This window comes from Geotrypetes seraphini, chromosome 1 (assembly GCF_902459505.1).
Source record: "Geotrypetes seraphini chromosome 1, aGeoSer1.1, whole genome shotgun sequence".
Classification (NCBI taxonomy): Eukaryota; Metazoa; Chordata; class Amphibia; order Gymnophiona; family Dermophiidae; genus Geotrypetes; species Geotrypetes seraphini.
The window spans coordinates 464,599,166-464,622,935 of record NC_047084.1 but is presented as its reverse complement, the minus strand read 5'-3'; the positions used below and the strand labels follow the sequence as shown (position 1 = coordinate 464,622,935).

General features: G+C 39.5%; 1 protein-coding gene across 1 annotated transcript in view; it reads left to right on the top strand.

Moving 5' to 3' along the window:
- The first annotated feature begins 6,750 nt into the window (after positions 1-6,750).
- Positions 6,751-23,770, top strand: part of LOC117349930 (caM kinase-like vesicle-associated protein) — a 146,592-nt gene continuing 129,572 nt past the window's right edge. The window contains exon 1 of the mRNA XM_033923676.1: positions 6,751-6,794. Within this exon, the coding sequence (XP_033779567.1) occupies positions 6,764-6,794 (31 nt within the window). The 5' untranslated portion in view covers positions 6,751-6,763. The remainder of the gene's footprint in view (positions 6,795-23,770) is intronic.

Below are 23,770 nucleotides of genomic sequence, written 5' to 3'. Positions count from 1 at the left end.
GCTGTTAGCCCTTGACACTATTATCCCAACAGCATCAGCCTAGAGCCCTAGACAGTCATGTGATGTGAATGTGTGAGGTAAAATCTCAAGGGAGTTAGATTGTAAATTGGCAACTGAGATAACCATGTTATGCCCCCTAAGATCCTTCTGCCTTGGTATAACAGAAGAAGATGTAGTCTGCTACCCAATTGGAAATGGTCTAAGGCAGGAGTGTCAAAGTCCCTCCTGGAGAGCCGCAATACAGTTGGGTTTTCAGGATATCCCCAATGAATATGCATGAGATCTATTAGCATACAATGAAAGCAGTGCATGCAAATAGATCTCATGTATATTCATTGGGGAAATCCTGAAAATCTGACTGGATTGCAGTCCTCCAGGAGAGACTTTGACACCCCTGGTCTAAAGTCAAAAGAAAGAGAAAAAAAAAAGCTGGATATGCCTTCTAAGAACTTGAGTCCACTCCAGTAAACACAGAGCAGACCAGTAGATGTAGAAACAAGCAATTCATTAAAACAATAACCCAACATGGCTACGTTTCACCTAAAAAGACTACATCAGGGGAAAGGCTATAAAGGGATAATGCTAAATCTCCTACAAACTAAAATTAATCCAAAGGAAAAAGAATAGTACCGTAGTTTCAATATAGAGCAAGAGCTCTTCTACTCCACTGCTGCTCTGTACTGAAACTGCAGTTTGGATCAGTTTTGGTTTGTAAGGGAAGATTTACAGCCTTTTCCCTGACGCAACCTTTTTAGGTGAAACGTGGCCACATCGGGTTATTGTTTTAATAAATTGCTTGTTTCTAAATCTATTGGTCTGCTCTGTGTTTGCTGCTTGGATTGCTTTTGCAGATCGTTATCCCCTGCACTCCGTAGAGGAGGCAGCATCTCCAAGCGGACAACTGCTAAACCCCACTGAGTGCTCTGAGGATGTCTTGATTGTTGTTCTCATCCTGAGCCCTGTTGTTGCTGCTCCAACCCCGGCATGCAGTCATCAAAAAGCTCGATAAGATTCATGAATGGTTAAATTCGAACAAATTATCACTCAATGTCACTAAAACCAAAACAATGGTTTTTCCTTTCATGAAAGATAGTTCTCCTCTCTCTCCTATTAAAATCAAATCTATTCCAATACAGACTTCATAGTATCAAGCTTCTAGGTATCACTTTGGATGAATCTCTCACTTTTCATGATCATATAAGTACAGTTATAAGAAAATGTTTTTATCGTTTAAGAAGGATACGCTCTCTAACTAAATTTCCTGACATATCAGCTTTAAATATTTTAATCCCTTCACTAGTCATTTCTTGTCTGGATTATGGCAATGCCTTATACCATGGTATTACCAAAAAAAAGAGTTAAAACGTTTACAAATAATCCAGAATACAGCAGTAAAAGTCATTTACAAGGCCAAAAAATACGACCATGTAACTCCTCTTCTGATCAAAGCCCATTGGCTTCCCATCCATCACCGTGTTATTTATAAAACTCTATGATTGACTTTTAAAACAAGAAACACTGGACAGCCAGAATTCATTAATAAATTTTTGATACCGCATACTACATCGCGTTTTCTTCATTCTTCGGACCAAAATTTATTAGCAATTCCAACCCTGAATCATATCAACACTAGAAGAAACACTATCTTTTCAGTAGTTGCCCCAACACTCTGGAATGCGGCACCATATGCTTTAAGAGAGATAACTAACCTTGAGAAATTTAAATCTTTTCTTAAGACATTCCTTTTTAAAGATGCCTTTCAAGTCTAAATGTCCTATTAAGGATTTAAAAAATGTATTTATTTTTCATGAGTCCTCTTGTATTGGACTTATTTGTTTTTAGCCCCTTCCTTATGTTTGTACCTTTATATCTTACTTTTCTATAACCATTGTAGTTTTACAACCTTTTCTTACGCTGATGACATCCAACTCATGCATCCTCTCAACCCAGAAAACACAGAAGAAATAAAAATAATCAATGATAAATTAGAACTAATAAAAAACTGGCTAAACAATAACAAATTGGTTTTAAACACCCAAAAAACAAAAACACTGCTTTTCACTTGGAAAGGAGACATACTTCAAAAAATACCATTTACTCTTGACAACAATCCTATAGAAACGGTCTCTAAGCTGAAAATTCTCGGCGTAACAATTGATGTAGATCTTTCATTTCATAACCATATTAGCGAAATAGTTAAAACATGCTTTTACAGATTACGGCTCTTACGTTCCATTTCTACTTTTTTAGATTCTAAATCACTCAATATCTTAGTTCATTCTCTTATCATTTCTAAATTGGATTACTGTAATTCTCTTCTAATTAACATAACACAAAAAGAAAACAGACGTCTCCAAATCATCCAAAATACATCAGTCAAGTTAATTCACAATGCAAAAAAATTCGACCATGTCACCCCTTTACTTATCAAATCACACTGGCTTCCCATAACTCATAGAATAACTTTTAAAATTTTATTTTTGGTATATAAAACATTGAGCTTCAACGAACCCCAATTCATAGCAAAAATGATTATTCCATACAGACCTTCTCGTTCATTAAGATCCTCTTCATCACAACTACTCTCAATCCCATCGCTGAGAATCATAGGCACAAGACGCAATGATATGTTCTCCGTGAAAGCCCCTACATTGTGGAACTCTCTTCCAAATTTTATTAAAAACGAAACAGACCTAGTCTCTTTTAAGAAAATTTTAAAGACATACTTATTTCAAGATGCATTTGATGCATGAAAAGTAATATTTCAGGTTTCCATATTCTTCTTATTTTATTAATACCCGCCACTACCCAATGTACTTTCCCATTGATGTTAAATTCTAAATATAAAAACTGTAACTTTCCCCCTCTTCCCCACCCTCTCATGTCTGTCCAATGTTATTTGTCTTTTGTTTAAATTTTTGTTAACTAATTGTATTACCACATTCTGATGGTTTTTAATTTGTACATCGCTTAGATATTGTTATAAGCGATTCATCAAATGAATATTAAACTTGAAACTTGAAACTACCCTTTTTGTCCACTCGTACCCGTTTGTCTAGTCTAGTATGTTATTGTTTTGTCGAGTATGTTTTTTTGTTAAAGTTATGCTAATTTGTATTATTTGTTTTTACCCTATTTTAAAATGCATAACCACCTTGAAATAATTTGATAAGGTGGTATATCAATTTTTTAATAAACTTGATCTTGAGCACCACCCTTTCCGGCTAACATAGCATTAAGTTCTACCTCCGATGAGTTTACAGAGCTGTTCTAGCCCTGAGATATCAGCTCCAGGGAAATAGCAGGTTGAAGAAAGCCATGTGGTATATTTCAGAAGGCCCATTGGAACCTCAGAACTTAAAACAACCTTCTCCTGCAAATAATTAAATTACTAACATTGACTACAGGGCTGTTGTTATTGCAGGGCCAAAGCTACAAGTTCATGTAACTCCTCCTAATATTACTTTGGAGACTTTTGTGCTATCTCATCTTTGATTTCAGGAAAGCTTTCATTCCAGAGTCCCAAGCTGTAAAAGGGAAAAATTTCTTTATTATAGCCTCAAGTGGACTCTGAGCAAAGGAATATAAGTTCTATTACTGATAGAGTGGTCAAATTACAGGAACAATTTGAAGACTATCAATCTTTTAAATTGGCTGTAGTTAAATATAATGTGGTCAATTGTGGAAGTGATGCAAAATTCCCTTCACTAAAAGTAAATGATATTTCACACACGAAATTGTTTAAAATCCATTTGTTAGAATATTTATTAATGTACCACAGGAACATTTGCATCCTTTCTGTTGCCAGGAACTGTGGCTGCTACAGTGCAGCCTCTGTCATTAACACAGCAAAGAACTGAAAACAACTCTTGAAGGGTCCATTCATTATTTGTGTTTTGAAATCAAATAAAGATTAAACTAACATTTTCTAAAATGTTTTGGTTTCTTATCCTTAATTACTTTTTAAATAGTTCTATAATTGTTTTTACACTGAAAGCTTGAAAAGAAGGAGATAGATTCTGAGTACATAGAGTGACTAAAGTGTTTGCTGGGTGAAATAGTTTGCAAAAGGGTATTGTCTAATAATTGCTAGACAGGTTATAAATGCAAATTTTAAAAAAACATACTTCAGTTGTGAACATGGAAGTGCCAGAAGTCCAAACAAGTTGAGAAAGCATATAAAGCATGGCTCATGGAAAAAGTGGAGGGGGCAGTTTGAAGACCCCCATTGGTTTGGAAAGAATAATACAATTTCAAAAGATGAATTTTACAGTTTAACCACAGGATGCCACTGTCCTTTGGCCAGGGCTATATAAACACCTATCCTGGGCCCTAAGCAAACTTACATTTGTGACTCTACCATGCCTATATACTTCTTTTCTCAACCCCCACCCCATCATATTCATTCTTTCCTTGCCCCCTCCTCCCCACCAGGATATTTGTTCATGGTTCCCCCCCCCCTCAACATTTACCTCTCCAGAAGTATCTTAGGGGAAATTGCAGGGCCTAATTTTGTGTGAGGTGGCAGCAGCAGGTTTTGAAAGTTGATAGGTTAGTGAAATATATGTTGAGGACTGAAGAGTGAGAGGGTAAAATTTTGAGTGGGCAGAAAGAAAAGAGAATATATATGTTAGAGATGGATGGACATAGGTAATGGAAAAAGATAGAAAGAAAGTGGAGAGAGGACAAATGACAATACCCACTGGAAAGAGAGTAGAAGACAGACAAGAAAGTGGAAAAAAAAACTGGGACCAATATGCCTGAAAAATAAAAATCTCAGACAACAAAGGTATTTTAAAAAGTGTTTTATTTTGAATTTATTATGTGGAATATGTTAGCTTTGGGAAATGTGCATTGTGGATGCCTTTGTATTTTGTTGGCTATGCATTTCTGTATTTTAATTTCTCCTGTGTTGTGATACATGCCTAGCTTGACTTGGGCTTCCCAGTTCAAACTTTGTCTTTATATATGTATTTCAAATTTGTGATCACTTGTTCAGTATTTGATGAGGGTCTATGTTTTTGCATGTGATGGAGGTGTGGTATTCTGTTTGCATGTAGCTTCGGTGTAAACTCTAGCAACCCCACTTGTTCTCTTTTACCCATAGTAGGTGTATTATTGGTTTTTCTGAGACCCTGTGTAATTATAGGTAGGGTTCATGTTATTTGAATCATAGGAATTAATGCTACATGCATTTTGAGCAAGAGCTTTTTTTTTCAAGTTTTTCATTTTTTCTCAATGTAGCTGGTAGTGGAGAGATTTATATTGTTATTTCTCAAATGGCATGAGAATCAGAATGAATATATGAGTATATGTATACACATTCATAATGTTATGTATGATCACTTCCATGGAGAAAATGTGTAAGTTACGATCGTCATCTGTTGCTGGGGGGGGGGATGTGGATGCAGGGCATGCTTACTTTTAATTTATAAGAACTGCCATACTGTATCATAGAAAATGTCCATGAAGTCATGTATGAAGGGTGTCACTTATGCAGGCATTGCCTGTCAGGTATGTCACAACTGAAAAAAGGTTGAGAACCACTGAGCTAGGCTAAGCTTACCCACGAGCAACTAGCCAGCGGTAGTCTGCGGTACTTGGTCCCAACAGGACATGACTTTGGTAATTGACTTCTCCCTCCTCACTCTGGAAATTGTTGTTTGAGGGTGGGGGTGGGGGTGGGGGTGGTAAGGGAGCAATCAGGAATCTTGATGATTGGTCCCAAGCAGTGTTCCCGCTAAGCTGCGTTGGCCTGCGCTCACGCACAAAATATTACATCGCAGCGCAAAGTTTCTCTTCACAGCGCACACACGCGTCGGTAAGGTAAGGGGACGCATTGGGGGGATTGCACTTCCCCACAATTGCCATGCTTCGGTTCCTCTTCTTCCTTCCTTCCTCCCCCCCCCCCCCCGCGGGACCCTGCGGCACCATCAACTCTTACTCCCTCTAATGTCGGCCCTGCAGCTCCAGACTTCCTCGCACCTTCTCCCCTCCCCCTTTGGATCGCTATTATTTTAAATGTTATAGCCGCGGAGCTGTATCCATCAGTGGAGATGTCTAACCTCGGCCTGCCCCGGAACTCTTACTGCAGCAGCCGCCCGTCTAGGCAGGAACAGGAAGTCACTGTTGCAGTAAGAGTTCCGGGGCAGGCCGAGGTTAGACATCTCCACTGATGGATACAGCTCCGCGGCTATAACATTTAAAATAATAGCGATCCAAAGGGGGAGGGGAGAAGGTGCGAGGAAGTCTGGAGCTGCAGGGCCGACATTAGAGGGAGTAAGAGTTGATGGTGCCGCAGGGTCCCGGGGGGGGGGGGAGGAAGGAAGGAAGAAGAGGAACCGAAGCATGGCAATTGTGGGGAAGTGCAGAGCTGCAGGGAAGAGTGTTGCGGTACCCAGCTGGAGGGAGAAGGAAGATGAGGGAGGGAATTAAAGGAGATGCCAGGGCTTGGAGCGTAGGAGGAAGGTATGCCAGTCTAAGGGAAAAGGAAGGGGGAGATGTGAGAGCATGGAGGGGGAGCGAAAGATGGAAGAAAAGGAAAGGAGAGAGATGCCAGAGAATCAGGGAAGGGGAGATACCAGACTATGAGGAGAGGTGTGGGAGAGGGAAGGCGAGGAGAGAGATGCCAGACCAATGGGGTGAAAGGAGAGATGGAAGGGGGAGGCATACAGTTTCTGGAAGGGGCATAGAAGGAGAGAAGATGCCATATAGGGGAAGAGAGACGGCAGACAGTGGATGGAAGGAAGAGAGTTACAAGAAGATGAGGAAAGGAGAAACCACAGAAGACAAAGGTAGAAAAAAATTTCTATTTATTTATTGCTTTAGGAGACATGTGTCACTGTTTCTGTGAAGCATTGTATGCAGAGTCCAGCTTCTTGCTGGTTCAATTTAACCTTTGTCTATGTATTTTTATTTTATCCCCCCTTTTACAAAACTGTGAAGCGTTTTTAGCACCAGCCTTGGTGGTAGCAGCTCTGATGCTCAGAATTTTATGAGCATCAGAGCTGTTACCTCCGTAGCTAAAATCCACACTACAGTTTTGTAAAAGAGGGAGGGGTTAGTTTGTGATTACATATTCCTTACTAGGCGAAGGTGTTTTCTGTGTTCTGTGTGTTCGAAAGACATGGTTTTCTGTTAGGATTGACGGTGTAGGATTGATCTGTGCTGGTCTGGCTTGTTTAGTTTTACAATGGGTGTATTGATGTACTGCTCACTGCAATATGTAAGATGCTGCCTTTTCCTAGGTACTCATGTGTGACGTGTGGTTTGTTACTAAAAATCATGTTTTTCTTACAGATGGGGGGGGGGTGCCAAAAAATGATGGGCCCCGGATGTTACATATGCTAGGTACGCCACTGTATGTAAAGATACCAGAAAGCTGGCGTAGCAAAAACTTCTAAGTTTTGAGTATTTAACCCTCCCACAATCTCACGGGCACTCGTTTCAAGTTTATTGAGATTTTGATTTAAACGCAATATCAAATATTTTCAATGCGTATAACAAAAATAAATTTGGGGAAATAAATAAAACCATTTGAACCAGTGTTCCCGCTAAGCTGCGCTGGCGTGCGCTGGCGCACAAAATATTACATCGCAGCGCACACGTTTCTCGTCACAGCGCACGATCGGAAGAGGCGTACGGCAGATGGCAGGGCGGCGAGAGGAGAATCGGGCGAGTTGGCTCATAACTTGCTGGCGCCCGATATTTTTGGCTCACGGTGAAAAAAGTTTGCTCACAACACCCGCCCGCTTAGAGGGAACACTGGTCCCAAGGTAGGGGGCAGGGCAAAGGGTGGGACAGGTGGGAGGTGGGGCTTGGTGGGACAGGGGTGCAAAAGCAAATGTTGGTCCAGTACATCACAACCTCTTGAGCCAGCCCTGGCTTAATACTGAAAGAACAATCTCACTCTATGAACCACAAGATTTCAGACTGCAAGAATGGCTCCACATGACTCAGAAATGGTGCACCTCTAAGATTAGGTTCTATGCTGCAAAACTTAAAACACAGGAAATCATGAAAAACAAAACCTCATAGCAAACAAAAATCCTTATAACAAAATAATAAACAGAGAAAAATCAACAGTTGACATTTTAGTGTTGATGGACTCTAATACTTTTCCCTCCCTATGCTGAGACGGATCCGTCAGCGCTAAATTGTCATCGAGGTCTGTCAGAGCCAGAAACTAACTACAAGTGGCACGGACCTCAGATTTTTAAGGACGTGCGGTTTTAGAACCGAGAGGTCCGTCAGGTCCGTGTTTTACCCCTTCCCCACCACCAACAAATCTTTTGGTCACCTTTAGCACCCATGTGGGACAAAGGTTAAGTGGATATGTTGCATTGATCATAGTTGATAATAATTTGGAAATATGGTGTGCCACTAAGGAAATGTTTTCCTAAAGAATAGGCTCTGGCTGATTATCAGCTTTTTGCACCTCAACTGACAGGTAAAGCTGAACAAATGGACACAATCATTTTTTGAAAACCAAAATCAGCCAGTTCTTCAGAACTTACTAAAATGTCTCTATTAGTGACCTTGCAACCATCTACCAAAATTTTTACCAAATACCGACAATAGGCCATAACTCAAACATTTGACATATATTTTCAGAAAAAAATCCTTTATACCCTTTGTTACTAGTAATATGTGCTCTTGCTTCTAATTTAAATAATCTTCTTGTGTTAATATGCGCATTCAATTGGAATTCTGGGCCTGCAGTTAAGCCCTTAAGTCTACAGGCAAATACTGGGGGATTGGGGGGAATAAAGAGGTAGAGGTGCTAGATACTGGAAGGGAGGGAAAGAGAGAGATAGGGAGGGCAGAAAGAGGTTGAGGGCAGATGCACAATAGAGGGTCTTCAAATATTTGCTCAATGTAAATCAATATCACTTTGTTTCTGGCATTATTAACCAATTCAAATTCATAATTTCAGTTACCAAAACCTGGCTGATGAATATGCTTCTCCGAAACAGGCTTTCCCATTCTTCATGAATTGCATTTCAAAATAATTCTGTTATATTCGAGCTAACTTTTTAACAATTACAATACAGTATCAAATTTTGCACAGAAATTAGGGCAATTGGACAAAGAATAATTAAAAGAGGAAAACCAAAACCAGTGGCGTAGCGAGGTAAGTGGTGCCTGGGGCAGTGATGTGCCTCCCCTGACCTCTTCTCCACCCCCCTGACCCCATCCACTCCTTCCCCACCCTGCCGCGCAAGCTAGTGTGCCCCTTCCATTAAGTTCCCAGCACGAGCAGCGACCCTCAACCTACTGCTCGTGCCAGTGTCGGCTCTCCCTCTGACATCACTTCCTGGTACAGATCCAGGAAGTGAAGTTAGAGGACGAGCTGACGATTGCGCCAGTAGCAGGTTGGGGTTGCTGCTCACGCTGGGAACGTTAAAGAGGCATGTGGGAAGGGGGGCTTGTGCACGTGTGGTATTGGGGGTGGGGAAGGAGTGGGAGGCAGAGATGAAAATGGGTGCTGGCGCCCCCACCAATGTGGCGCCCGAGGCGGACCGCCCCTTACTACGCCATTGAAAACCATTTAATAACAAGCCTCTATGCATCAGTCCCTTATTAAGCCCTCAAATGGAGAGGACCCAAGACTTTCCTGAAAGGAGGAAACAATAATCAGTAATTTAACACAGGAAAACATTCCGATATTGAGAACCCCAAAAGATAATCAAGGATATTACAGATTATACATTACTGAAGAGGAACTTTCACTGAGTTGACAACAACCTCACTAGCAGATTGTACAGGAGACTTGTTCATAAAAAAATCTTTAAACTGCAGTGACTCAAATTTATATAATGAACATTTTCTAACTTTACCAAAATTTAGCAGGATACCTTAGGAAAACTGGAGCTCTCTTCCTTTAAAGCTTCAACAAGAAAATTCATAACTCATATTGGAAATTTAAGTAAGGTCTTGAGATCTGGCAGGTTTAGCAATATCATAAGCCATAGATTGAAATGGACAAGGGTAAACGTTAATGATGACGTTACCCTACCATATGATTATAGTTCATTTGCCTTCTGGGTTTTGAATTGTGCTATGCATTGATCCCTCCTATTGTGTCTCTAGACTTCGAATACTGTAAATTTATTTTGAAAGTGTTTAATATAGTATTTCTTTGATGTTTGATTGAAAGGTAGTATAATAAATAAATAAAAATACTGCAAATAAAAAAAACTGTCCTTCGTGAGATAACCACTTCTTGTCAGAGCTGCAGGAAAAGTTTCCTCCTCTTATGCATCTCCTTACAGAGGTTATTAGGAAAAAACACCAAATACCCTGGCCCATAAAAACAGCATTCCTGTTTTGAAAGAACTCACATTATAGAATTCTTATCATTTTCAAAAACAAATGATACCAATAATGTCGCTCGATCTCTTATTTCCTCAGAGAGAGCCTCCAACATCGCAGTCACATCCAAATTGTCAAAAGGCATTTGCAAAGATTTCTCCCCATTCCACTTTCCTTTATTTCCTCACTTCTCTTCTTGAAGGGAAGATAAAACACCTTTTAGAATGGAGGGACAGCCTCTGATGGAACTTAAGCCTCCATCAAATACTTTCTAAAAAGCTCATGCAGAGCAACTGAAGTTAGGGATGGAAAATTTAGCACTTGAAAAATTAAGATACCAGAGCCTGTTCTCTGTAAATTCTGTGTAATGAAACAGTCTTGAGTCACCTTAGACTAGTCCAGGGGTAGGCAATTCCAGTCCTCGAGAGCCAGAGCCAGGTCAGGTTTTTAGGATATCCACCATGAATATGTATGAGATGGATTTGCATGCGCTGCCTCCTTGAGATGCAAATCTATCTCATGCATATTTATTGTGGATATCCTGAAAACCTGACCTGGCTCCGGCTCTCGAGGATCGGAATTGCCTACCCCTGGACTAGACTGATTAAAACTTTCAAATTGCTGCTAGAGCTTCTCAATCTGAAAACTCCATTCTCTTTCAATATCTGCTCCAAGCCTTTGGAAGAGTGGCCTAGTGGTTAGAGCAGCTGCCTCAGCACCCCGAGGTTGTGAGTTTGATTCCCACTGCAGCTTCCTTGTGACTCTGGGCAAGTCACTTAACACTTCATCGTCCCAGGTACAAAATAAGTACCTGCCTAAAATATGTAAACCATTTTGTTTGTAACCACTCAGCAAAAGCAGTATATCAAGTCCCATCCCCTTTAGCCTTTAACTTTCTGGAATGTTGCAGCCTTCAAGTGTCCAACCTACATCTCGACACACTAATATTCAGAAGACCTTTTCAATTCTCTGGACTTACTGTGGCAGGGAAGACCCTATAAGTGGGGAGAAAGAGGTTCACAGAGAGATTACCACCCGTCTCTACACAGTACCAACAGCAGGCGGCACTTAAGCCTATGCATAAGAACCTAATGCCCAAAGTTACTGCGTAGTCTGGAGTTAAGCAACCTTGTTCATCATTTCCCAGGTCTAAAGCTAAGCCTGTCGCCACGGAGTAAAAAATCCCAGTGAGAATAATGCCGAAAGGGTTAAGTCCCAAAAGTAAGGTGGATTCACCTATTGCTAGACAGAGATCTGGTTTAGACCAGGTTCAGAGCCTGGAGAAACAGTCAGCCAATCAGGGAGAGAGACACTCCTGAGGCTGGGGATGATCACATTACTGCTGGGAGAGAAAAGAGAGGTTCCCACACCACTAAGGGAGAGCAGCAAAGACAGCCATTTGCCAAACTCAGAGGAAGCAGCACTGGAAACCTAGCTTCAGAGATTTAGCAGGACCCAACTGAGCTTATATGTTGTGACATAGATGATGTAAAAGCAGGTATAAGTGCCAAAAAGGTATCCAAAGTGACCAGATAACCACTGCAGAGATAACGTAAAGACCCATACACACTCTCCCAGTGATCACTGACCCTTTCACACTGCCACAAATACCAGAATGAAAAAGTACATACCTGTCTCCGGAACATCAGCACCTGCTATAGAAAAGCCTAGCAGAACTGCATACAGGTGTCTTAAGTAGCCTGGGGGGGGGGGGGGGGTGCAGTGTTTCGCAACACTCGGTACATGTACCCATAGGGGTATGTGAGCTGCTTGTGGGGGTACATGGCACAGGTCTCCTGCCCCTTTCCTCCAGCAGCATGCTCCCTCCACCGAAGAGCCTTCATGTCCACACACTTTGGAAGGTCCTGTTGGCTCCACCCTCTTTGTCACGTTTGTGTCAGAGGGTTGGTACCAACAGGGCCTCATGAAAAAAAAATATTCTAGACGTATTGTTCGAGAATGGGTGTCTAACGCCATATGTCCAAATTCTTTTTTTTTTAATATCTTATTCATTTTGAAGCCATAAGTAAGTGTAACATATAGTACAATCATATTATACTATAAAAGCACTTAAATACAATTAAAATTGTAATCTATGGCAAATAGATATATCACCTCCCCCCCCCCCATAATTATATTCAAAAAGTACACTCAAATTAAGAAATTAAAAATATGTTCTAACCCACCCTGGACGTGTATGACCAAAGAGCAAAATCAACAATCACTCTTTGCAAAACTTTGTCAATGGCTCCCAAATCTTCAGAAACTTTTTGTAATGTCCCTGTTGTATAGCCATAATACGTTACATTTTAAAAACGTGGCAGAGAGACTCCCACCAAAAGGTATAGTTCATTCTATCCCAGTTTTTCTAATTCCTTAAAATAAGCAGTATGGCAACCCCTGTCATAATAAAGAGAACTTTATTATTGTGAGGTGATATTTGGCTTTTAGATCTCATCATAGTGCCAAATAGCACAGTGCCATATGCTAGTGCCACTGGATTTTCCATTACTGTGTTTACCTGATCCCAAATGGATCTCCAAAATTGATGTATCAAGGGACAATAATATAATAAATGATCCAATGTCCCAGGTTCAAGATGGCAGTGCCAGCATCTATTAGACTTGGAACTATCTAATTTCTGTAATTTAACCGGAGTCCAATACGCTCTATGTAACAAGAAAAACCATGTTTGTCTCATAGATGAAGACACCGTACATCTCATCCTCCAAGTCCAGATTCGTGGTCATTGAGATGCAGTAATCTGATGCTTTATCTAAATGCTCCAAATGTCACAAAGACCAGTTTTTGGTTTCTTATTCAAAAATCCAGATATTAATTTATACCATTGAGCGGCCTGGTGACCCAAGAAATCTGCTTGGAGGCACAGGAATGGCAAACTATACTGATTTTTCAGATTTTTCCAGTCAGAGAACCCCTCCTGAATGGTCTGTTTCAACTGCAACCACCATAACTGCAAATTTTTGTTGCAGTCTTGAAAACTCAAGCAGCTTTCTGTCTGATACTACATCTTCTAAAGCAGTGGTTCCCAACCCTGTCCTGGAGGAACACCAGGCCAATTGGGTTTTCAGGCTAGCCCTAATGAATATGCATGAAGCAAATTTGCATGCCTATCACTTCCATCATATGCAAATCTCTCTCATGCATATTCATTAGGGCTAGCCTGAAAACCCGATTGGCCTGGTGTTCCTCCAGGACAGGGTTGGGAATCACTGTTCTAAAGTATGTATGTCCGCCTTCATCCAGTACTTCCAGATGACCTTAAACCCGCCAATTTGAATCTTGGGGTTCAACCAAAGGGACTGACAAGTGGATTTATGAATTGGAATATCTGTTAAATTAGTAATAAATTTTAATGTCTTCCAAGTGTCCATTAAAATTCTATTGTCCTTATACAGCCTAGGCATCTTGATACTCAAAACGTGACACAATCTCAATGGAGACAGGAGTTGCCATTCCAACCATACCCAGTCTGGAAGATTTTCCATGAGCTCGGGGAGGATCCAATACATACCCTGACGCATTATATAGGCTTGATAGTATCTATAAAAATTTGGAAATTTTACCCAACCCTCCAGAATTGGCTTTTGTAAGGATACTAAAGCAATTTTTGCTGCTTTCCCTAGCCAAATAAATTTTGTAAGAATACTATTTAATTTTTTGTAAAAGGACCCCTAGAAAAACACTGGTAACATACCCATTTGATAACAAACCATAGGCAAAATCATCATTTTAACCGTCTGAACTCTCCCCCACCAAGACAGATGAAATGGGTTCCATTGCTCATTTCTGTGACCTTTAGCAATATGGATTTTTCATTTACTTTCATCATTTTTTCCAGCGTTTTATAAATCCAAATTCCTAAATACGTTATACCCTCTTCCTTCCAAAGAAACGGGAATGAATCCAACAATCCTTTTTGACAATGTACATTAAGCGGAAGAATCTCTGATTTACTCCAATTTATTTTATATCCTGAAAATTTTCCAAATCTTTCAATCAAATCTAGTAAATGTGGAATGGTTGTTTCAGGATTCCTCAAATAAAACAATATGTTATCTGCATAAGCAGAGACCTTGTATTCCCGACCTGCGTAAAGAATACCCTGGATCTCCTTTGCCTATTGAATAACTAATAACAAGGGTTCCAAAAAAATATCAAACAGCAAAGGAGATAACAGACATCCTTGTCTAACTCCCCTCTCCAGACAGAAACGTTCCGAAAAAGTATTATTTATATATAATCTGGCAGAAGGAGAACTATACAAGGTTTGAATCATTTGTATAAATCCTGAACCAATACCAAACCAATCCATTGCTTGATATATACAGGTTCACTCCACATGATCATAGGCCTTCTCTGCATCCAAGGATACAGAGAAGGGTGGATCATCCATGACTTTTATTAAATTTAACATGTGAAAAGCCAGCCTGGTGTTATTTGAAGAATGTCTTTGAGCAACAAACCCCATTTGGTGCATACCAATAATATAAGGGAGAGCCTTGGTCAAGCGCAAAGCCACTAACTTAGCCAACTAACTTAGCCAACATTAATCAAAGAAATAGCCCTGTAATTTAAACCAACATAGGATCTTTATTTGGCTTCGGCAAAACAATAGTTAAGAATTCTGCCATAGTACCTGTAATGCAACCTTTAGTCAGTTCAACCTGATATAAATTTAATAGATGAGGTAATAGGGTACTTTGAAATGATTTGTGAAACCATCACCACCTGGAGCGGATCTAACTCTAAGGGGCTTCAATGCTGTTTGTAATTCTTTCATTGATATAGGCGCAACACGAGTTCCTTTTATATGCTCAGGAATTTTAGGCCACTTAACTCCAAAAACTTTAAACCTTCAAGTTCTTTATTTGAATAAAGATCGGAAGAATACAAAGCTTTATAATATTTCAAAAATTGTTTTAAGATAATTCCAATTTGAGAATGAGTTTCCCCATTCTCATCTGTGATAGCCACAATTTTCACTTTCCTTTTTTTATCTTTAAGGTAATTAGCTAATACTCTTCCCGCTTTATTCGAATTTCCATAATACAGAGCCTGTTGAGAAAACAACTCTTTTCTAGCCATTTGAGAGGAAATCTCATTGTATTTGTATTTAGCTTTTAAGAAGGCCTGCAAAGTATTTTGTTCCCATTTCAAGGCCAATTGTGACTCAAAGTCTTTAATATTTTGCTCCAAATTTGAAAATTCTTTATTGAGTTGTTTGCTGACGTGTGCCGAATGTGAGATTATTTGCCCTCTCATAGTAGCTTTAAAAGCATCCCATAAGGTTTCTAAAGAGATATCATCTGAAACATTGAGTTGAAAATATTCAGTAATTTTTGACTGAAATTCCTCAATAAAGTTGCAATCTGCAAGCAATGTATTATTGAATCGCCAGACAGGTCTACTATAATCTTGTTCATCCATCTTCAATTCAATCGAAATTCTACCATGATCTGAAAAAATAATTGGATCTATGGCAGCCTTTGTAACCTGCTGCATTAGGAGTGTGTGGTGCAGTGGTTGGATCTACAGCCTCAGCACCCTGGGGTTGTGGGTTCAAACCCCGCGCTGCTCCTTGTGACCCTGGGTAAGTCACTTAATCCTCCATAGCCCCAGGTACATTACATAGATTGTGAGCCCACCGGGACAGAGAGGGAAGATGCTTGAGTACCTGATTGTAAAAACCGCTTAGATAACCTTGATAGGCGGTATATAAAATCCTAATAAACTTGAAACTTAATCCATCTGATACAAATATCTAATCTATTCTGGAAAATGATTTATGTACCTGGGAGCAGAAAGAAAATTCCCGATCATTAAAATGAAGAATCCGCCAAATATCTTTTAAACCACAGGATTGTACCAAGTTGTCTAGCCCTAATGATTTTAGTACTTTACTAGGTTTTTAAAATCCAATATCGAATCCATAACTGCACTGAAGTCTCCCGCCACCACTAAATTAGAAGCAGCCGGTGGCAGAATCAACTGTTGAAGAGTTTTAAAAAATATATTTTGATTTGAATTAGGTGCGTAGATATTAACAAGCCTATCAGCTATCAGCGTAGTCAAAACAAAAAAGTCAATTTACAAAAAAAGAGAAAAGAAAAAACTCTATTGGATTATTTAAAGTATTAATTTAATTCAGGTCTTTTGGCCAATGATTGCATGATGGAGCAAAACCACTCATTTTGATGACGCTGATAGCGTCAGTCGGTGATACAACTTGCGTAGCGCTCCTTATTCTGAGGCCTTTTTCCTGAAATTTGATGATTAAATCGGCTATTTAATGCCGAATGTAGATTATAGACTTCCCTGTTAGAGTGGATTATTTATTATTAATAGTATTCTTTGTACTTTGTCAGGTCCATGCTCTATGTTCACTGCTTGATCACCAATCAATCTGACTGTTATTCCATACTTCGCTTATGACTAGACTTGATTATTGTAATCCCTTTTTTACAAGGATTGCCACAGTGATCAAATGAGAAGACTACAACTATGTAAAAGAATGCTTTATGACGAGTGGTTTCCCCACCTAGTTCTACTCGCTGCCAGGAGAACTAATCTATTATCTTGTAACGATCGCAAAGTGCACCTGGGAGTGTAGGGAATAGTCAGTGAATTCAGATAATAGTATGAAATGCTGGGTTAAATTAACTCTGAAAGTGTACCTGAGTAAAGACATAAAGAGAAGTATCATAGAAGTTGAGAGGCCTGGTGAAACAAATACGACAGTAAGTATTTGATGTTATTTTTGTTTTCTGCCCCTGCCTGTAGTTTATGAGTTTTCTGATTGCTATCCCCTTTTGCTTATGACTCTGTTATTAAGTAAACCTTCAGTTTAGAACTCCATTTCTAGTCTGGACTCAGTTATTGTATTCTGTCATATAAATATATCTTCAGCCTCCAATTGTCATATCTGTAGCAATCAAAAGTGCTGTTCTCAAGTAACATAGGTTGTGCAATCAGCATTTTTCCGGCTACTCGTGTTGAGAAGGTTGTAACCATTAATACCTATGAGTGATTTTTGGAGTGTTTTACAGAGCCTGGTGCTTTCCAAGATTGATTATTGTAATGCCTTATATTTGGGAATCACAAAATATAGGTTTCAAGCATTACAACTAACACAAAATGCAGTGGCAAAGGCTTTAATGGGAGTGAATAAGTATGTTGCAACGACTCCAAATTTTGAAACAATTACATTAGCTACCAATAGAATGGAGGATACAATATAAAATATTGATAGTAGTGCATCAAATTTAGGTACCTTTATATTTACAGCAAGCGCTATCTGTACCTGTACCAAGCAGAAAAATTAAGGTCTGGAACTATTATGTATCTAAAAATTGATACTGTATGATATGTGGCAATAGACTGTGGCATAGTAAGGGGGGCAGAATGCCCCAAGTGCCATCTTGCTCCCCCCACCCCCACACACCACATTTGCACCCTTCTGGTACCTCATTAAATGCTCTGCAGCACGAGCAGCTTCTCAGGCCTGCTGCTTGCCCCAGCCTGGTTCCCCTCTGACATCACTTCCGGGTCACGGAGCCAGGAAGTGACATCAGAGGGAAAGCCAACGCTGGCACAAACAGCAGGCAGGAGAAGCTGCTTGTGTTGGCAAAGATTTAAAAAGGTAGTGGGGGGAAGGGACTGCACAAGTGTGGTATGGGGGTGGGGAAGGAACAGGGTACAGTGGCGCCTCCTACCCTCACTATGCCACTGGCAACAGGTCAGTCAGCATTTTCAGTGGCTGCAGCCAGACAGTGGAATAAGTTAGCAAGAACTTTATGTTTTGCAAACTGAAATCTGCCCACTGGACACCTGTACATCATCGTGTCACCTTTAAAATCTTATTTCATGTATTCAAAACTTGTCAGTCATGGTCATCACCCTATCTAGATCAAAAATGAAACAGACTTGTAAAATAATAGATTCAAGAAGTATAATCAGACTGTACTCTCAGATACCTGCTGGTAAATCATCAAAGATCTCAATAACCAAGATTGCAGGTTAGGATATCACTCATTGAGTACAGAATGAAATGCGAAAAGTGTTCTAAAGTGCTCAAAATAAGTATTCTAAATAAATAAATAAATAAACCACACTTATCTTAGTGAAGTTAACACAACCCTACGGGGACCCGTTTCACCCTAATTTGGCTTCTTCAGGGGTCAGTATTCTAAAATAGATAAATATAAGAAAACATGCGTTAAAAACCATCTTAAACCCATTTAAAGAGAAGGATATACTATACATAAGTCATAATAATACATTAAAAGTGAACAGAGTACTTCTGACTTACTTGTAACATGACTCGATTTAACGAGGCAAAATGGCGATAGCGTTCAGTGAACGCCAGCGCATGCGCTTTTAAACCAAATATTTGATCTAAAAATAGAAACTTAGCGCATGCGCAGTTACATATAAATGATAAATAGATATTAAAAAGCATTAATAAATATTGAAAAATTCAGAAAAACACCCTCCAATCTACAGTATTATTTAAACCCTTAGGTGTCATGGTTTGAAGTTTATAGATCCATCTGATTTCTCTCTGTGAGAGACGTTTCTTCCTATCTCCCCCTCTCATGTTGGATTCCTCCCTATCGATGCAAAAGCACTTTAAATCTTCAAACTTGTGCCGTGCACCGGGAACAATGTTCTACCAGAGGAGCTGTCATCTTATTATGTTTGAGATTAGATTTGTGTTCTATTATCCTCGTCTTGAAATTCCTGGTCGTCATCCCAACATATATTTTTTTACAGGGACAGACGATTGCATAAACTACATAGTCAGATGAACACGTCAAAAATTTTTAGATAAAATATGTCTTGCCATCACCAGGGTTAACAAAGGAATTCTGAGAAATTGTTGAAACACAAATACTTCAGTGACCGCATCTATGAAAGCCTCTAGGTAACAATCTCTTGGTTGACTCTGGTTCCTTGATATTTCTTGTAAAAAATAACAATTCTCTTAAATTACGCTCTCTGGTAAAAGCAACTCTTAGTTCTGTGTTGGTGAAGATTTTATTAGTCTGGACAATCTTCCAGTTGTTCTTAAAAATATTCACTATCTCGCTACCTTGACTCGAATATCTCAACACGCACGTCATTATCTCATCCTTCTGATCATTGGTTATTGAACCTTTTTTATCATCCATAAGCCATTCTCTGTGTATATATTTTGCTCTTTTTTGTGAATATTTGAGTATGTTTTTTGGATAGCCTCTGTTTTCCAATTTATGTAAGAAACTTTTGGAGTGTTTGGAGTAGTTTCTTTCACTTGTACAGTTCCTTTTGATACGCAAAAGCTGTGAAAAAGGAAGATTTTTCTTTAAACTAAAAGGATGACAGCTATTGAAATTAAAAAATGTATTTCTGTCCGTAGGCTTCAGGTATATATCAAACTCAAACTTCATCTTCAGAGATATGATCTAATTTTAGCATAATGTCTTTGGTATCTTTAATATATGAAGCAGCTTTTATAACTTCATATTTAAGAAACTCATCAATGAAACTAGAGAGCGGCTCTAATAAAGAACCCTTTGAAGACATTATCGAATGCCCTGGGGGGTCCACCAAATTTTTGTGTATCTTCGGTAACGTATAAAAAATAGGGACCATGGGGTTTACAGGATTCAAGTATCTATAGTCTTTGTGGGTGAGGAATCCTTGTAAGAGGCCCAAATTGGTCACTTGTTGAACTGACCTTTGTAATCTTTTTGTAGGATTGAAAAGCAAAGGCTCATATACATCGGGGTCTTGTAGTTGTCTCATAATTTCTCTCTGGTATTTATCACTATCCTGAACTACTACAGCTCCTCCTTTATCAGCTTTAGTTATAATAATAGAACGATCGTTTGAAATAGTGTCCAGAGCTTTCCTTTCCTCCCGATTCAAATTGTTATAGCCATACGAATGTTGACTCTTGTTTTTCCATGTCTCAACATCCTTAATGATACACTGCTTAAAAGAATGTATAATAGGGTCTAAAGGAGTTGGAGGATACCATCCGCTTTTAGGCGATATAATAGAACGATCGTACGTAGGAGGAACGTCATTAAAAAAGACTTTAAGATGTAATTTTCTTATCAATTTTTCTAGATCTATATGGAACTGTACGTTACCGAAGATACACAAAAATTTGGTGGACTCCCCAGGGCATCCGATAATGTCTTCAAAGGGTTCTTTATTAGAGCCGCTCTCTAGTTTCATTGATGAGTTTCTTAAATATGAAGTTATAAAAGCTGCTTCATATATTAAAGATACCAAAGACATTATGCTAAAATTAGATCATATCTCTGAAGATGATTTTCCTTATATACTGGTTACCTTGGACGTCATATCTCTGTATACCTCCATTCCTCAGAGTGAAGCTCTTAACATCATCAAAGACGTCTTGGATAGGAGGGATAGATCTCACTTCATACCAACTAATTTCATTTTAAATTTGGCACAAATTGCAATGAGAGAGAATTTCTTTCTGTACAATCAAAAATTTTACAAACAAAAATCGGGGGTCGCCATGGGGGCTGTGTTTGCCCCGTCGGTGGCCAACTTATATATGTGTGAATATGAGAAAATTTGGATACAGAATTCCCCATTTGGAACGAATATTTTCAAATGGTACAGATATATTGACGATGTTTTGATGTTGTGGAAAGGGTCTGAGGAAAGTTTAAAGCTTTTTCTCCATTGGTTAAACAATTGTGATGAAAACATTAAATTTACCATGAAATATTCTACTTGTCAGATAGAGTTTCTAGACCTAAATATTATACAAACCTCTAACAAGTTTGAGTTTGATATATACCTGAAGCCTACGGACAGAAATACATTTTTGAATTTCAATAGCTGTCATCCTTTTAGTTTAAAGAAAAATCTTCCTTTTTCACAGCTTTTGCGTATCAAAAGGAACTGTACAAGTGAAAGAAACTACTCCAAACACTCCAAAAGTTTCTTACATAAATTGGAAAACAGAGGCTATCCAAAAAACATACTCAAATATTCACAAAAAAGAGCAAAATATATACACAGAGAATGGCTTATGGATGATAAAAAAGGTTCAATAACCAATGATCAGAAGGATGAGATAATGACGTGCGTGTTGAGATATTCGAGTCAAGGTAGCGAGATAGCGAATATTTTTAAGAACAACTGGAAGATTGTCCAGACTAATAAAATCTTCACCAACACAGAACTAAGAGTTGCTTTTACCAGAGAGCGTAATTTAAGAGAATTGTTATCTTTTACAAGAAATATCAAGGAACCAGAGTCAACCAAGAGATTGTTACCTAGAGGCTTTCATAGATGCGGTCACTGCAGTATTTGTGTTTCAACAATTTCTCAGAATTCCTTTGTTAACCCTGGTGATGGCAAGACATATTTTATCAAAAAATTTTTGACGTGTTCATCTGACTATGTAGTTTATGCAATCGTCTGTCCCTGTAAAAAAATATATGTTGGGATGACGACCAGGAATTTCAAGACGAGGATAATAGAACACAAATCTAATCTCAAACATAATAAGATGACAGCTCCTCTGGTAGAACATTGTTCCGGTGCACGGCACAAGTTTGAAGATTTAAAGTGCTTTTGCATCGATAGGGAGGAATCCAACATGAAAGGGGGAGATAGGAAGAAACGTCTCTCACAGAGAGAAATCAGATGGATCTATAAACTTCAAACCATGACACCTAAGGGTTTAAATAATACTGTAGATTGGAGGGTGTTTTTCTGAATTTTTCAATATTTATTAATATTTATTAATGCTTTTTAATATCTATTTATCATTTATATGTAACTGCGCATGCGCTAAGTTTCTATTTTTAGATCAAATATTTGGTTTAAAAGCGCATGCGCTGGCGTTCACTGAACGCTATCGCCATTTTGCCTCGTTAAATCGAGTCATGTTACAAGTAAGTCAGAAGTACTCTGTTCACTTTTAATGTATTATTATGACTCCTCAGTCCTCTAAGTCCATTACTTTCCGCAAGAAAATTTCAAGTGATCAGTTCTGGTCCAAATTTCTTGACACTCTCTCATCCAAGCCTAAGCCATCAGATTCTGCAACCAACTGGCACAATTGGACCACTCTCTCAGAATCCACCTACCAATCTCTCGCCCCGCTGTCCACCAAAACCATCTCCTACTCCCGTAAGGCCCCCTGGTACCTCCCACAACACAGGGTGCTAAAACAAAAATGTCGATCCCTGGAACGCATCTGGAAAAAATCTAAATCCCCCGCAGATAAACAAATCTGGAGAGTCAACATTAAACTCTACAACAATACACTCAAAAGAGCTAGGAAAAACTTCTATGGTGACAAGATCTCCAGATCAAAAAACCAGAATAGTATGCTGTTCAATATCTGGCGCTCCTTAACTCCCAACACCAACCCTTCTATACTTCCCTCCTCCCCATCAGTGGACCTACTAGCAAACTTCTTCAATGAAAAGGTCACCGCCTTGAGAAGCTCCTTCCCTCCCGTAGTCTCCTACAATCCTCTGGTGCCCGCCTCCCCCGATCCTACTACAAAGGTCCCCACCCCCGTCCCAGTCAATAGATCCTGGACTACCTTTGAGCAAGTATCCGATTCGCAGGTCCTCAAACTCTGCCTGAAACTGAAATCCTGTAACTGCACCTTGGATCCATTCCCATCCTATCTATTTGAGAAAATACCCACACAGGCCATCTCTTCTCTCACCATACTCATAAATTCTGCCCTATTATCGGGCCTCTTCTCCCCTGAAATGGGACGCATTGCACTGACCCCCCTACTGAAGAAAGCTGACCTAGACCCCTCCTCCCCATCCAATTATCGCCCAATAGCAAACATTCCGCTCCTATCCAAATTGCTAGAGTCCATCGTCTCCTCCCAACTCTCAGCCTACCTGGAAAGATTCTCTGTCCTCCTACCCTATCAATACGGCTTCAGACCCAACTTCAGTACCGAAACCCTCCTGGCCTCCCTAATCTCGAAGATCCAACAATTTCACTCTCACAAAAAATTTGCCGTTCTCCTTCAATTCGACCTCTCTGCTGCCTTTGACGTTGTCCACCATGACATTCTAATCTTCCTACTCTCCGAGATAGGCATTAGTTCTACAGTCCTTGACTGGTTCTCGAACTTCTTACGTTCTCGCTCTTACACCGTCACCAAACATGGTTCCTCTTCCTCCCCATGGAAACCGACTTGTGGAGTCCCACAAGGCTCCCCCCTATCTCCCACCCTCTTCAACATTTATATGTCCTCCCTGAATCTTCTCCACCTATCCCCCCTAGAAACACTCTACACTTACGCCGACGATATCCTGGTCCTCATCGAGACCGACGCGAACCTCACCAATCTCGCAGCTAACATTTCTTCTTGCATAACCAAACTTCAATCCTGGGCTCACACTGTACAAATGAAATTGAACGA